At 37.3% G+C, this 17,673-nt stretch overlaps 1 protein-coding gene across 2 annotated transcripts in view; it reads left to right on the top strand.

Moving 5' to 3' along the window:
* The window catches only part of VCAN (versican), a 152,131-nt gene that overhangs the window by 105,756 nt on the left and 28,702 nt on the right, over positions 1-17,673 (top strand). For both annotated transcript variants that reach the window (XM_060761736.2, XM_060761735.2), the window contains 3 exons: positions 179-292; positions 9,390-9,548; positions 12,113-12,195. In XM_060761736.2, coding sequence (XP_060617719.2) covers positions 179-292; positions 9,390-9,548; positions 12,113-12,195 — 356 coding nt within the window. The remainder of the gene's footprint in view (positions 1-178; positions 293-9,389; positions 9,549-12,112; positions 12,196-17,673) is intronic.

The following is a 17,673-nucleotide window of genomic DNA, read 5'->3' as shown; positions in this document are numbered from 1 at the left end:
TCTGAGATGTAAATGCTGATCAGCACTATGTGCATATATTGGAGGAACCTGTTACTAGATACTTTAAATCTACTGAGAGAGCCTTCTGACTTGACATGCTTAATATGTGTGAACAATGCTTTTTAACTTCCAACTGAAATAACCTAATTTTAAATACACCTGTCATTTTCTTGAACAGATGTTGATGAATGTCAATCCAGCCCTTGCAGAAATGGAGCCACATGCATTGATGGACTAAATACATTTACTTGCCTTTGCCTTCCAAGCTATGTTGGGGCTCTTTGTGAAAAAGGTGAGAGACTATTTTCAATTGTGTCTGTCTGCGTAATGAAAAATGAGAATAACAAGTAAGTCCATCAGGAGTTTCTGAACACATTTTATTAGTTGTTAAGTTAGTGTAATAAATGTTATTGTCATCCTTCAATGAATCACTTTTGGAGCAGCATGCAATTAAACTCTTGTGTGAGTATAACATATTATGACAAGAACAATAAAAAACAAAGGGAGAGACATTATGTACACGTCAAAATGTCAGAGTAAGAATTTTTATCTATTAAATAGGATTTATTTTTTTACTTTTGTGTTCTTTTGGCTTTCTCCTTCCTTATGATAAGTCATAATGGGGTGAGTGAATGAGAACCACAGTCTCTATTACTGAGAAAGCCAATGTGTTCTTTTGAGCCTGATTCTGTGTCATGTTGCATCCCAAATATTTACCTTCAAGAATTATAGCTAATATGCAGATAATATAGCCTCCAGGACCAGCAATCTCACCTTCTTTTGATATCCTGATAGTTAATTGCAATTAGTACAGTAATTGAATAAATGAATATTAGGCCTGGGTAACAACGGAAAAATTTGTTTCTAAAATCGATTCGTTTTTTGGGGAGTTTTTGCGTTTCGTTATTTAAAATAATTACAAAATTTTCCTTTTAAAAAGTTCGATATTTACGAAATTTTGTAAATGTGAAAAAAATTACAAAACATTAACGAATCAATTTCCGAAACAATAACGAATCGATTCTTTAATGGCGGACGCGACCGCGAAATACGCTAAAAACCTCCAAAAACTTCTGAAGCTTCCCTCTCCCTCTGTTGTTGACTGTTGGTGTGATATTATAATTTTTTTCACTAATTAAACAAAAAACAACCATAAAACTTGCCCCAGACATGCAGAAATAATAACGAAACGACCTCAAAACAATAACGAAACGAATACAATAACGAAATACGAAGCATTTACAAAACGTATTTAAAAATTCGTTTTTTTAAAAAAAAATGCTCCAGAATGGTTCGTTATCGTTTTGTAATTAAAAAATTAACGAATTATTAACGAATTACGAATTAATGAAACGAAACTGCCCAGCCCTAATGAATATCATACATTTGATTTTAAAAAAATGACCTCCTCAGTGCCTTGATTTTCCTCCTGCCAAATGACCACACAACAGCAAGCATTCAGTTTTCATTTATTCCCCTCCCCACTCCTTCTTCTTTATGTGCTTGAAGTGAATCATACTTCCTTGCTACTTCCTTTTACAGCATAAACAGAGTGATTGTAGTGTAGGGACCTTCACTTGTTTCATTCTCATGTATAGAAAAGAATAACTGGTTCTGTGTAAACTGCTTTGAGTCCCCCCAGGGGTGAGAAAAGTGGCATATAAATACTGTACATAAACAACTTTTCTTCTTCTGCTTCCATGAAAATCGCTATATTTTTTTTCAGATGTTAAGTTTTGCATTTTGCAATGGTTTATATTTTTTGGTTTTGTGCATACTTAGACAAAATAAATGTTAACCCTTTTCCCTTCCTATAGTGACAAAAGCAATCACATGCCAATTGTAAATTTATCCATTCCCCACATCAAGGTGTTTAAACAGTCTTTCTCCTTAAGTATGATAACATTTATGAATACTCTTAATAGCCCTGGTTTTGAACATTTATTCTTGCATTGCTACATAAACTTATCACATGTAAAGTGAGGGGGGAAAGTTGTCAACAAAACTGAAAAGGGTTTCTGAAACAGACATCATATTTTATTTCCTCCTATGTCTGGTCTTAGGTCCAGCAGTCATGTGTTAAACCTAATGACTCTCAGGAGATGCTAATTACGTAGCACTATTGCTGTGGGATTGGTTTCTGTTTTAGTATCACCTTCCTTGCCATATACTTGGAAAGGTGGTATTACCAAATAAACATGAGGTCCTCAGCATGATTTTTCAAGTCCTATCCAAATAAAATAAGGAAATTTCCAAGTAGAATGAACCAAACTTTCTACTTGTACAGAATTTCCCTCAACCTCAATTGTAGAAGGTTTACCTATAATCCTAAAAGTAGGAAAATACTTTGCTTCCCTTTTTCCATCGCACTTTGAGGAGATTTATTCACAGCTCAAACAAGAGTGTTCTCCAGAAATAATTACATAAATATTGGAAGGCTTCAGGCTTTTCTTTCATCCTAAGCCTACTGGGTGAAAGGCTGTGAATTTGCAAGTGCTTTTTAAAGACATCCAGAAGCCTGAAGGGACTTAGTTTTGTTCTGTTTTGTTAATACTGAAACCTCAGACATAGGGCTAGATCCAGCTTTTGTTACATTTAAATTTTTCACTAGACAAGCATAGGCTGGAAAAGCCTTTTGAAATCAGTTTTTAATGCAAGAATTTGATAATGTTTTTGTAGTAGAAGGATGTTTCTGAAAATATATATTCCCAAGAAATCCACAACATTGAAATGGTCTGAAAATCACAATAGCTTTAACTTGTATTTTATAATCCACTAAGGAGTACATTTGAGATTGAGAAGAAGCAGACCTCTACTCAGTCAGCACTGGAAACTTAATTTCTTCCACTCACAGTCCTTTAGTGGTTTGAACCACAGGAAGATGGTTAGTGCCAGCTTTCCCATTCTACCAGACAATTTCTAAAAACTAGACCAGCGAGCAGTTTCAATTTCTTGCCATTGAACTGGCTTTCATTAGAGCTAAAATTTAGCCAAAAAGACAGAAGACTCTTTTTTTTCTGTACCACAAAATGAACATGCTTGTACCTAATACTGTATGGCATCAAATTGCTGCCTGTTGTAAGGCTGCCTTGAGTCCCTTCGAGGTGAGAAGGGTGAGGTACAAATGTGGTAAATAAATAATAAATAAATACTTTTTTTCACAAGTCTGATATTTTCCAGAATGCATTGCTAGTTCTTATGGTGTTTGGGGGGGGGGGGGGTCATTCTCTGGATAACATTTGAGATACTTATAAAATTTTCATTTATTATGACAAGGCAAGTAAAACAAGATACCTGTTTGTCAGACACTTGACATTTATCCAGTTTTGATACTTTCTACATTAAATCGATAATAACGTAAGAATTAAAAATGAGTCAGGGATAAGTTAAACCTAATTTCCATGGTGGAAATGGAGGCAGAACTAAAATAAGGAAACTGTTGACCGTCTATCCATTCTCCCAATAGCAATAGTGGGTAGAGGTAGTGTGCATGGAAGATGACTTCTAATTTTTTTCCAATCTATACCAGTGATTCTTAATACTCTAAAGGTAGCAGATTCTGTCTGACCTTGGAACCTGAGCAGTGTCAGCCCTTGAATGGGAAAACCAACAGTGAATACCATGTGCTGTAGGCTATATTTCAGAGAAAGGAACTGGTAAAACCACCTATGAGTATTCTTTGCCAAATAAAACTTTATCAAATAAATGGGGTGTTCATAAGTTGACAGGTGTCTTGAACATGTGCCCATGTATGTATATGTTCACAAATAGTGTTCCTACAACTCATGAGGAAGTAATAGCTTTAACTGTTTAGGTCAATGTAGTCCTAAGCCTCATCTTGCCCCTATTGCAACTTCATGGGAAGTGCCTTTTTCAACAAGGTGATATGTTTTGTTGTTGTTGTTCATTCATTCAGTCGCTTCTGACTCTTTGTGACCCCATGGACCAGCCCACATCAGAGCTCCCTGTTGGCCATGGCCACCCCCAGCTCCTTCAAGGTCAAGCCAGTCACTTCAAGGATAACATCCATCCATCTTGCCCTTGGTTGGCCCCTCTTCCTTTTTCCTTCCATTTTTCCCAGCATCATTATCTTCTCTAAACTTTCCTGTCTTCTCATTATGTAGCCATAGTACTTCATCTTTGCATAGAGCTCCAAATTCCAGGATCGCTTGTTGGAAAACTACCAATATTGGTTACACTCTTCCTGGAAGACCTTTGTTGGTAGAAATGGATGTGGTAGAATATTCCTACCATGGGGGCTGTGTCTTTGAACACAGTATTTTTTATTCAGTTAGAAATGTTTTTTTTCCTTTAAAGAACTGAACTACTGTGGCCCAATTACGTGCATTGAGTGGCATAGGAAGGTGGAGGTGGTGCTAGAAACAGATGTGGCATATGCTTGCTTAGAGATAAGTATGAGAATAAATTATCTGGGTTTGCATTTTACTGGGATTTCCCAGTTCCCAAATCAATATGAAACCAAAACACAGTTATCCTTTGGTATTTTTTTTTACATGATCTCCAAATTTTGCCATGCAGTGCTGTACCCATAAAATGCATGTACTTAAATGCATTTCATTTTGGCAAAGTTTACGTTGGAATACACATAACACTAATATAAAGTACAAACCAGGCATTATTTGAGGGGAAAGTACCAGCAGAACGGCATGCATTAAAGCAATACTTTCAAGCAGAGTTTTCATGGAATCAAAATAGAACAAATGTAAGACTAGAAGAGTAAGAAGCTAAGGGGGAAATCCTTGCAAGTCATCAGATTCATCTGACCCTACTCAGTGCACAGGGCAAACATTGATCTTTGTGTGTGGTCATTTGAACAATCTGCAAAATATGAATCCTGTGCAGGGTAAATGAAGAGATGCTACTGAATCCCTCATAGGAGTGAGCTGTTTAAAATTATAGCCATAATAAATTTCTGTACTGAACCATTTATTTACAACAGTGATAGAAGCTGTGCAGTCCTCCAGATGTTGTTGTATTGTATCTCTCAATGACCCTTGTCAGCTTAGCCACTGAGTAATGCTGAGACTTGCAATTTGACACTATCTGCAGGTCTGGATAATTCCCATACTTGATTTACAGTCGAAGAACTAATGGGCTGTACGTAATCTCTTTTATTTTAGTTTAATGGTCTTTGGAGAAAGTATGCTGTGAGAAAATGTAGCCTGATCAACAGTCCAATATTCTTGAACCTGAGTAGAACATATTGTTTAGACTGGAAATGCTTTCTTTCACCCTTTTATCTTTGTTTCTCTATTTGGTGCTATTTCTTCCTGGCAGTCTAATGCGTTTATTTGCTTCCAAGTCTCACATCTTTTAAACTAAATGTTAAAGCTGAACCATCACATTCCCAAATCCCAGCAGACATACTCTTAGCAAATGCAGATGTTTACCAAATGCAGCTGTGCATTTGAACCTATTGCCAGAAGCTCACAGATGCAGTTGTGCACAGATAATCTTCTCTTTGGGACAATATATCTATCCATGGTTTTACTTTCTCTTCTCCTCTATTCTTCTGTCTTTCTTAAGCAAACCAAATGACTCTTGCATTACTGTTTTTTTTAAAGATCAGTTTATGAGAAAGACCAAGTATTTATTTCCTGTTCCCTCTGTCCATTGTGTTGTCCTATAAATCATTGCAGTTAAAGAAGGAAAGAAACTTCTGACTGTCAATAATCTCCAGTAGAGTTCCATTCAGCTGAACAGAACTAGATGAAAAAGGAGCAGGAAAAGTTCTGTCATTCTGTAGTGGCTGGACTGAATTCTGTAGAGACTGGACTGGCTTGCTATAGTTGTTTATTTAAAATACCAACAAGGTGGAGCCATTTCTGGAATCTGATATTAGGCTTGCTCTGAATAGGATTTACAGGGGGACTATAATCAGACCAGGAAGGTAAAAACAAGACAGCTCCTGGCCTCTGTGTGCTTGTTTCATAATCTGTACAAACCATAGAAACCATAGAAAAAGTTGAAAAAAGTTCAAAGGCCATTTAGTTCAATCCTCTACTATTGCAGGAAGTTTAGTAGTACGGCAATCTTAATAGATGGCATGCAACTTATGCTTACATGCTTGTAAAATGAAGGCCATTGTCAGGAACATAGTAAGATTTTTCACTGGAGGAGGCAGAGACAAGCATTGGGTAGTAGACAGAGGGCTTTGGGCATTATACATAAGGTTTCTGTGGGAAAACCTTTTTCATAAGTATCATATAAACTAAAGGTAAGGGTTTCCCCTGACATTAAGTCTAGTCATGTCCAACTCTTTGAGATGGTGCTCATCCCTATTTCTAACCCAAAGAGCTGCATGGGGAGCTGGAGCTGACAGAGGAAGCTCATCCGTGCTCTTCCCAGATTCAAACTGCGATCTGTTGGGTCTCAGTCCTGCTGGCACAAGGGTTTAAACCATTGTGCCACCAGGGGCTCCAGTTTAGACATAATTCCCCTTGACTGGGAAAGTGGGCCAATGTGCTGATGTCTAAAGCCACTTTTATGTCAAGTCTAGCTTCATGACTACATTTATTACATTTCATTATACTGACTACACTACACCAACCTTACTGGTAATTACCAACAGGTTTGCCGGTAATTGAATGATGTCAATGGAAGTAATGCCACAAGAATTTCACAACATTTACAGAAATACAACTAACCAGCAGCTCTCTATAAAACAGAAAGCAACACTTTCAGTGTTTGCAATATTATTATAATGCAATAGACAGGCTAGACTCCCTTTCATGATTTAAATTGACACCCACACAAGTACTTTGCATGCTGATTATGCAAGGATTTGTCAAATATTTCTAACGGTTTTCCCAGGCAGCACAATATCACTGGTTAGTTAGTGGTGTGCAAGGAAAATAACCACATTCATGATTTCCAGCTAGGTTGGGTGATGTAAAAATATGCCATTTTATATAGCTGTGCATTTAAAAATATGTATATTGTGTGTAGTTACATAGAGTATTTGCCAGTACAAAAGCCATGTATAAATATATAAAATAATATTTTAAAAACAACTATAGTGACAGTCTGTAGTCAGGTCTGATAATATGTCCCATCCCAAAGTCCATCTCCTGAGGCAATAGGAACAACTCAAAAGAATATTGGGATTTTAGCAAAATGCCTCCTTGCAAGTGACACAAACCAATTAAAAATGGTCCAGTTCCAAGCTTTATGTTTGCTTCTCTTTAGCAGAGATAATTTATTGGCTGGTACAAATGCTTCATTACTGTGCATTCATATCAGTATAATCCGTCAATGTGCATTTCATTATTTTATGTTCCATTTTTACAGCTGCCTTCAGCAAATAAGATCTTGTGTTTATTATAATTTTGTCCTTTAGGGATATATAATAATAATTTGGCTAGTCTTCATCTCTTTTGAGGTAGCACATCAGCTTTACATCTGTGAATAGCATAATGAGAATTCTTTTCTTTCATGGTGGTTTTCAGTCATTGGTTCTTCCAGACCACATTGCTGAAATGAGCAACTCAAAAATGTTTTAATGAAGGCAGTGGGAGGGAAAAATGTAGGAGGCACTTCCATATTAGGTCCCACCAATCCAGCAGGATTCAATTTTTCTCCCTACTTATAATGTACGTGCCTTGCAGCCGTGTGCTAAAATCAAACTCACACACCCTAGCTCAGCTAAAGTTATTCATGAAACTAGTGGAACAGAGTCAAACTAACTCAAAATCTACTTCTTTCTATGAGGTCCATCTTATCCACGTATCTGTTCTCTTCCCATTTAAAAATAAAGATTTGGGGATATCTTATGTTTATATGGAAATACGTGAAAGAAAGCAAAGTCAATTTGGTGAATTTTACACTGATTTGATTTGTTTCTATATAGGTATCCTCTAGATGGGAATAAGGTGTTAAGACATCGTGATGTTTGTTGCCATACTTCTTAGGGCTTTAAAAGTATCTAAATGATGCTTCTGTTTCCCCAAACTGTTTCCCAGCACCAGCTGCAGTATTGTATTCCCTCCTTAAAGTTTATTTCTCATGAATTCCAAAACAAGAAGAGAGGCTCATTTTCTTCTCCACATTTCCTTTTAACTTATGATTATTTTCTTAGTGTTATGGTGTTGTTGTCCATCAGTCTGTCAGTGAAATTGTTATAATATTATTACTCTAAGAAAAAGTAATTTAAACGAGGATCAAAATGTGTCTTCCTAAATTAGGGTAATCTCAGTGTCATCTTGTTTAAACCAACTTTTGGAACACCTCTAGCAATTACTAAAAGCAGCCCATTCAAAGAATGTAATTAGTGGATGTGTAAGTGACATTGGCAAAACCCTAAGGAGCTATATTGTGAAAAGTCATATGTCTTTACACCAGTCTGGAAGCACACACTCCTAGAATCAGTGGAAAGTTATTGTTGGCTGTTTGGATAAATTATAACATATTCATCCTGGCAATTAGTGAGTTATGATGATTCCTTGTAGTGGAGCTTGTTAACAAAACCTTATCGTTCTTTTAGCTTTTACCTGGCATTGACAGGGTTGTTCTCCGTCCTCCATTCCATATGGAATATGGTATCTGGCATCTGGTGTAGCAGAATTCCCTTTCTGCTTTCTAACACTAATAGTTAAGGATATGCATTTGGAAAACATACAGACAGTGGCTCTAATCCAAAAAAGCTATATATAAATCTTGATTCCTTTGAAGATTTAACAGCCACAACTCCTTCTGTTGAAGTGGCAGCCTATACCCTTTTCCAATTAGGATATTCCTTGTTTCTAAAACAGGGAGAGCCTGTTGCTGTCATAAAACCTTCCAAGACCAGTATAGCTGATGCCTGTGAATATATGGCAAATACTTTGGTCTGTGATGTTTATCAGCATTTGGAAGTATTACTTTAATGTGATTGCTCCCAGCAGTACCAAACCAACATGTTATGAGTGGCAGCTGACAGTTTCCATGTCAGTGGGTTATAGTGTGAAGTTCAGAGGAGCTATTCATGGTGTTGAGCCATGTCTCCTCTCCAAAATAGATCTGATGACATGTAAGTTGCTACTTGTCACAGGTTTATAGATTTCTTGAGTTCAAGCTTCTGGTTGCATTATATGATGTGCTTTTATTTTCCAAACATGAGTACAGGGCATCACATCAACAAATCTGGCCATCAAGTCAACAAAGCCTAGTTCAATAAAGGATAAAGTGTTGAGATGCACAATTGCAAAAAGGACAATAACATAAATGTTATAAATTGTCAATTTAGGTTTGTTTGTATGCATATTTGATATTTCTTGGATTGTCATGTCTTTGAGTGCTTCCTTTTGACTTCTTTTTGACACTGATATATTCATTTGGTAGCTTTGCCAACCTATGTTTAATTTTAAAAGTTCTGTGCTTGGTTGTTCCAGACACTGAAACCTGTGATTATGGGTGGCACAAGTTCCAAGGGCAGTGCTACAAATACTTTGCCCATCGGCGGACATGGGATGCAGCTGAGAGAGAATGCCGCCTCCAGGGAGCCCATCTGACAAGCATCCTCTCCCATGAAGAGCAGATTTTTGTGAACCGTACGTGGCATTTTTATCCAATACAGTACTTAAAGATGCAACCCACTAGGCCTCTAAGGATTTTCTTTATATATTGCTTTCAAAAATGTGTGCTATCATTTATCCTTTATTATTAGAGAACCTCTTGTCCTTGACTACTTTATTCCCTCATTTTAGCCCCATGGTCTGTTGTATTCATTAATTGGGATGAACAAAATTGCTGATCTTTGAAAAAAGTTGTATTTTACAATCCTAAAGAATTTGGTTCATGAGTAAAAGAGATTAAGAGAAAACCAAAGTAAGGTGTTTTATTTGGATTTTTCAGCCTCCTGTTTAGACAATCTCATCTCCAGACAATTTAGTAATACTATTCCTTACTAGCAAAGCAGTAATAGTTACTTTATATTCTGTGAGGAGTAGTTGACATTTATTTCAGTCTCAGATGATACTTGAAGGGAAAAGGTAACATTCCAGACTAATGCACATAAGGTTTGTTTCCAAATACCCTTCATTAGCAGTACTAATATTTGGGTTACATGTTCAGTGCCTGAATATCTTCTTGGAAAAAAGACATTATTTCTTCATGTCAGATCTGGGTCGCCTTCTATAAATCCTCTGGGTTGTTGATTTTTTTTGCTAGCGGGTTTGTCACCTTGATCCTTTCAAATGTTTCTGAGCATTTTTATGATGTCACCAATAAGGACAGTCCTTGAACAGATTGGTGCACACTATGGCATAGCTGAGTATTATAGGTAATGAAGAAATAGGAGAACTACAACAGAACTTTTGTGGTCACAATGTTTGTTATTTTGTACTTTGTCACATTTTCTGTTCTTGCACTTTACATCTAAATAACATTAATACTTGTGATAGGTTTCATTAACAAAGGTTTCTGTCACATTTTAGCCAAGATTAAACACTTCACAGTGCTTTTGAATCTGAAGCTTTATTTCATCAACTCTGCAAGTGTTTTATGTCAGATGAAGGCATCATAACTGCCATCATTTTTTGGCCCTCACTTATTTGTGCAATGTTAATGGTTGAACCCATCCATACCTTTGCTCAGAAACAAGATTTCCTTTCATAGCACTTTTGGAAGCCCCCCTGGAATCTCATTGCCAGGGGGGCTGAGCCTTTGTCAAAACTATTGTTTCTGGCTTTACTCAGGGGCTGTCTGTATACCTTCTGATAAGATCAAGACCCTTAGCACACAGAGGCACTTTAGGCAAGGTGAAAAGATAACCAAAATGAGTTTACTGCAAACAAGATGAATAAAGAGTTAACTCCACCCGGGACTATCATAAGGTAACTTAAAACAATACATTACAAAAGGAGATTTTGCTGGTTGCAGTCATCTTTCTGGAGTCTTCTGCCTCTGGTGCAAAGCGATTATTATAAACGATGTTGATCTTCTTTCTTGCGAAACTTAAGCTGGTCACAAGCTTCTGTTGTCCTTTGGACTGGTGGTATAACAATACTGCTGAATGCAGGTGTAAGGATGCCTGTTTTTGGATTGCTTCAGCCTAGGATTACCAGACAATTCCCAAGCCAGTATTCTCTGCAGCTCTATTGTAAAAAAAGGAGGAGTCCAGCAAGAGAGCTCTATACAGACAAATGGAATAGACCAACTAATTCTGGCCTCTGGGGTTTTTTTGTGCTCCACCCAAAAACTAATACAAGGAAGGTATCTACACTACTGAGAAAAATCTATGAATTGGGGGGGGGGGGGGGGGGCTGAAGCAGAGGAGAGGAAAAGGCAGAGCCAAGAATTCACACCCTGCATGCTTTGCTTTCTTGTGGAAATTCACTTTTTAGGATTTAGGTAGTGGTGTTTTACTCAGCAGGGTTGCCCAGCTCAGCCAACCCAGTTCTTAATTTTTGGGAGGTTCCTCAAACCATCTGTTGAGGCACATTTTGCTGTGCCTTCTTCTTTAATTAGGATGCACTTTGAGTCTTTCTCGGTTGCCTTCTCCAATAATGGCAGCAACAGCAAGTTAAAAGCTTTCCTGACCATCCCTGGTTTTGCTACAGACTAGAGAGTCTGCTGCTAAATATAGGTAGGGTCATCCAGAGAGTGCTTGGTTCTGATATTTCCCATTTTTGCAGCTGGAGAGAAGTGCAAATCTACATACATCTTTCCAATTATGAATTATATAATTTACAATATACTGTTAACATGTACACATTTTGCTAAAATAATAGGCAGAACTAGTTAATTATTTTGAATGTTACCACTGAACTTAGGATTGGCATAAAACAGGAGCATTTCCTATTAAATTATGCCAACTTTGGTCTTGCATTCTGCTTTCCTAGAAAATATGATTTTGTTACAAGGCAACAAAATGACACTCTTTCACTAAATTGTATTACTAAAATTAAAGAAATTTGTTCCTGTTTGTACAAACCTTTTAACAAACAACTGTCTGAAAACTAAAAGCTCTGCAAATATATATGTGAAATTATTCTGAAGAACACACAGGAAACCTGATTCATTCTATAAAAAATGCCTTCATTTTGAGACAGTTCCCTTTTATGGGAATGTTTGTTGCTTTCTTAAAGACTCCCTTGTCCTTTCCCTTGTCCAGGCTTAGGACATGACTACCAGTGGATTGGCTTGAATGATAAGATGTATGAAAGTGACTTCCGCTGGACTGATGGCAGTGTACTGGTAAGAGGCCTATAAGAGATATCTGGAAACTATTTTTATAAATGTGGCATTGCTTTTAAGAAAGAAAAATAGGTCAGACTGCAGGAACAATGGAAAGATGTGATCTAGCTAGATATAACGCATTACTGCCTCCCCTTCATAATGGAAAGATGCCTATTTTTTTCTTTCATTTAAAATACACAGCATGAAATAGAAATGCCAGGATTAGTCTGGTTTTGAACTTTTTATAGTGTCACATTTATAATGTCTGTAGACAACTTCAATAACTTTCATCCCACTCCCTTGGCACTAAACAATCTCTCTTTTTTCAAACTGTAATCCAAATGTCACCCACCCCCTCCTTAACTCTTTGTTGTGCACCTTATCCATGTGTATTCAGAAGCAGGCCGAGCTGAATTACATGAGGCTTACTCCTTGGAAAGTTGGTGCAGGATTGAAGGCTCAGTAGTTGTGCTGAAGCTAAGGAGTGATAGAATATTAGCAGATATTTGAATATGTGACAAAAATTGTTTTTTTTAACTGTTGGGAAACCATGGCAATGAGAGACTGGGGCCATCAAACTGTTGACTCGCACAACCATGTCAACATGAGGAAGCACTAGAAGCCAGCAGGTGTACTAGAAGGAACAGCAGTGGAAACCATTCCCATTAGGAGAGGAACCTACCATGCCTATTCCCAAGTACCTCAGCAGATGGCAGGAACCTACCTGCACTGATAGAGATAGCTTTTGCTAGTGTTCACCTGCTGTCTTTATGCTCATGAAAGTGCTCACACAAGAATGGTCATAGTCCTTTAATACTGACACTGTGAAGACATCATAGGGGCAGGAGCCTAGCTTAGATATGCAGACCAAGTTGTGTCTTGCAGGCCCTGCACACCTGCCCAGCCTCTGCTACCTAAGGCTGCTGTGTGAAAAGTACAAGCTAAATAAAACACCTTACTTGGCATTACTATTGGTTACAATTTGATCCAAGCTTCCAAAGTAGAAATGGGGTAGTTTATAACCAGCTGAATGTCCATAGATGCCATGGTTAAGTACAGGGTTAGTCAAAATGCATAGGCCAATCTGCCATTCAATTGAATGGCTTATTGGCCTATGCATTTTGACTAACCCTGTATATTATTTCTTTTTAAACCATTAGGAATCCAGAAAAAATATGGTCTGTGTATTGTAGATAAATAGAGGCAAGAATCTGTTTTGCATGAGGCACGTGGCATTTTTGGAAAAAAGTTACTGAATAATTTGTCTTGGTTGATTACTGCTCCAGGTTCTTTTGGGGACAAGTGGACTTTGTCTTTCTCATTTTGTTGGGGTACTTTATGGCTGGAACTAATGCGCTTTATTATGCCTAGCGGCACAGTTTTTTTTAGAGCATGGAAAGAGGGAGCTTGTTAATACTCTTTTTACCCTATTTATCTTCTCCGCCAACCTTAGTGATCAAATGAATTCTAGTGCCTCACTCCTTCTATTTGCAAGATCAGCATGTTTTCAAACTATTCAATATTAAGTATGTGATAAACCTCAGTGCCTGAGAGTGAAGAACCACATGACACCAACTTCCAGACTCTAGGAAATTAAATCCTAATTTGGGTTTGTGACATTAAATGTTTTCACTTGCGGAAGAAGAAGAGAAAACATTTTGTGAACAGGAAAGGCAGCTACCAGCAGACCTCTTTTTGATTTATACCCACCCCATTTTCCTTGGGTTTTTTTAAAAGCCACTTCTCTTTAAGGAAACAGTCTAGGTCTTTCTTGTACTCATTGTTGCAATAGATTTACATGGTACATTGTTCCTTAAGTTTATCTGCCTTTGTGTGAAACAGTTTCATGTCATTTCTCTACTCGTTCTTTGTATTCTAAGTTTCCATTGTTGCACCTGATTTAAACCATTTATGGATTTGCCCATTAAAGAAATATTACTCCACATAACACCTTTATTAACATAAATGCTTCTTTTAAAAGTGGACTGACTGTGAAACAGTGAATCAGAATGCAAACTTTCAAAGCATACATGCTAGCAAAGTATTTAGCATTAAATTTTATTTTTTAATGATTTTCCAGTATACACATGTAGTGTTTGCATGTCTTGCCTGTTTCAAAACTCTAATAGAAAGAGTTAATAATTCCAACTATCACAAGCTTCAAAGAATATTAGTTTACTTAGCTCAATTATTTTTTCAAAAAGAACTTAGAGATGAAGATGGTTTCGGTCTGTGATATTCAGGAGGTATTCAAGTAAAAGACCTACTATTTATTTCTTATTGAATTAATATTGAATATAAATTCAATAAATGGATAAAATTTTATTCAAAAGGTCCAGCAATAATGAGATACAATTAAAATGCAACTTACAATCATAATCAATAACAAACTTTGCTGAAATACCCTATAAATCTCCTTGCCAGCTGTTGAAGAACAGTAGAGAGGGCCTTGTCTCCTTTGGTGAGGGATTTCATGGTCCTGGGAGGAACTCTTGAGAAGTTTCTCTTTCATATTCACACAAAATCAGGCTCTGAGGGCAATCATAGAATTGCAAGTGATCACAGGTGATCAATCCAACCCCCAATACCATGCAGGAATACACAATGAAAGCACTCCTGACAGGTGATGGAATAGGTATAGGATGGGTGATACCTGGCTTGAAAACAATCCATGTGTAAGGAATATAGGAGTCTTAGTAGACCAAACTCTGAACATATGTCAACAGTGATGTCTGATGTGTCAGCTTTAAACCCAATGGAATTCTGGGCTGCATCAATAAGAAATATAGTGTTTAGATTGAAGAAAATAATAGTCCTATATTCTGATTTGGTCAAACTTCACCTGGAATAATGTGTGTCCAGTTTGGAAACCACAATTCAAGAAGGATATGGACAAAACAGAACATGTGTAGGGAAAGTTGACCAAAATGGTAACTTTCCTATGAGAAGCAACCTGGGAAACTGGGTATGTTTAGCTTTGAGAAGAGAAAGCTGAGAGGAGACATGATAGTGATGTTTCAATATTTGAAATTATATCATATTAAGAAGGGGGCAAGTTTTTTCTGTTGCTCTAGAGATTCAAATTGCAGGAAAAGAAATTCCACCAAAATGTTTGGAAGAATTTCCTGATTGTAAGAACTACCTGATAGTGGAATAGATTGCCTTGGAGTGTGGTGGAGGCTGGCCGGCCATCTATCAGGAATGCTTTGATTGCATGCTCCTGATGATATCCAAAAATACTACAATAAATACATTAAATGAATACTACATAAGAAAGATTTGTTCCAATTGCAAAAAAAGATGCTAACATTTTGGGAGGGGGGGGGGAAGCATAGCAGAGAGTTCAAGAGCAATTGCTTTGTTGTTGTTGTTGTTTCACAAAATGTTCAATATCTGATTTTCAACTGTAGCCTGATCCTCACATCTAGAAAAAAAATCATCTTGATTCCACGTCACATGAAAAAGTAATTCTTTAGAAACATAATTTGATCCAAGGTTATTAGGATAGATAGATAGATAGATAGATAGATAGATAGATAGATAGATAGAGATAGATAGATTTTCATTCATTGTTTTCTCAAATGCAGTTTGTAAATAACATGTTAAAATAACATGTGAAAATGAGCCCATAATGGGATACTTTGAGGATGTTTAATGTTCCAGGAAGTCTGTGTGCATCCCAGCCCTGTTCCATATGGCATTGTTGTGATAAAAATTGTTTCCACCTGAAATTCCCTTAGAATCAGACCTTGGAAAAATGAGTTATTTGAAACAGGAGAGCTTCTTGAAGGATACACATATTGAAACACATCATATATTAAATCTTTATTCAATGGAAAATTTCCACTTTTCTCCATCCATGTGGTAAACCATGTGGAGGAAGCAGCTATAACTTATCATAGGATATCTGGTTTAGATTATCATCATTCTAAAGAATGTTTTTGATTAGAAATGTAGAGGGCATGTGGTCTTCTTAAAACATCTGCCACCATTCTTGATGTTTGAGCATGTTGGCAGAGTTGATGGGAGTTGAAGTCCAATAACATCTGGAAGGACATAGATTTCCTAGCCATGATGGAAACTCCAATTTATCATCAAGTCATATTAAGTGCACCTGGATCCAAACCATTATGAGGCCTAGTTAAAACTTGGATTGGAGACAATCATGGAATACAAAAGATCTCCAAAGAGTTCTAGGAAACATTTTTTTTCTTAAACCTTAGAGAGGCACTGAGAATCAGAACTGACATTACTGGGCTAAATGAATGGAAGACTCTGAATCACTGAATCTAAATTAAGCTATATTGTATGTGAAATAAGCCTACAGTACATGGCTGTCATACTGAAATCATTCTTCATAGGCCAAGCAAAATGACTTTCATCCATCTGGCATGTTATTTCTTGGTGAAGTCTTATGTGAGACAAGTATAGATAGGTGATGAACAAATGAGCAAAAAGTCTGTCATATATGTAGAAATGTAGAAACATTTTATATATAGGCCGTCATATTTTAAAAGCATATATAAAACAAAAATGATGTGGTGTTCAAGAGGTTATTAACCAGAATAGTTATCTAGCAAAAAGGTAGAATTAAGTACCTACAATGGCTTTAGGATAACAACTTCTATTTTTTTTCTTACCTGAATTATGATCACTTATTTGATCCTTTGCACCTCAGATCTGATGACAGAGTGAAAATCATATATATTAAGTAATGATTATTGGTTCAACCCAACCTCTCAGTCTACCCTAAGAGCCAGTCTCAAAATCTGAGAATGGAAATTCATGATCAAGGTGTATGGAGGTCAAAATTTCCATCTCATTTCAGGGAGCAAGTCTTTGGCAAGTACTTGTGACAGGGTTCTTGGTTCTGATAGCTACAGCCATTATTGGAAGGAAGGGTGGGAATGCCATCTGGTGTCCCAATTACTAGCTAAAAAGATCTCCTTTGCCCAGCTTGCTCCTAAGGCAGACTAGGGTGGCATGTACATAGGCTAACACAGGTATTCTCAAACAACAGCCCTCCAGCTGTTTGGACTTCTAACTCCCAGAATTCCTGACCATTGAACAAGCTGGCTAGGGCTTCTGGGAGTTGAAGGCTCAAACAGCTGAAGGTTTGCAGTTTGAGGATGCTTGAGGCTGATCTACATGGGCATGTATGTCCGAGGCCAGACTGAAGCAGCCCTGGATTCCACAGAGGTGTTTTCACACTCAGTTGCCAACCATGGCAGTGACAGGAGCAGGGTCCAGACCAGCTAGTGGGGCTCATGTGACCCTGGGTAGAGGATGGTAGAAGGAGGAGAGTGCCATTTTCTTTTCCCTGTGCTGTGGACTGTAAGGAATACTAAATGTTAGCACTAATCCATGTGAACATCTAAACTGATTCAAATTAGAACCAGTCCAGCTGTTCACATCAACCCTGAAAAGCAATGGTGCTCCAGAGCTTCTGATTTCTGTTAAGGCAGGGTACAATTTGGGTTAATCAGTTTTATCTGG

Source organism: Anolis sagrei, chromosome 2 (genome assembly GCF_037176765.1).
Source record: "Anolis sagrei isolate rAnoSag1 chromosome 2, rAnoSag1.mat, whole genome shotgun sequence".
Taxonomy (NCBI): domain Eukaryota; kingdom Metazoa; phylum Chordata; class Lepidosauria; order Squamata; family Dactyloidae; genus Anolis; species Anolis sagrei.
The sequence above is the reverse complement of the archived record's forward strand: the minus strand, read 5'-3'. Positions and strand labels throughout refer to the sequence as shown.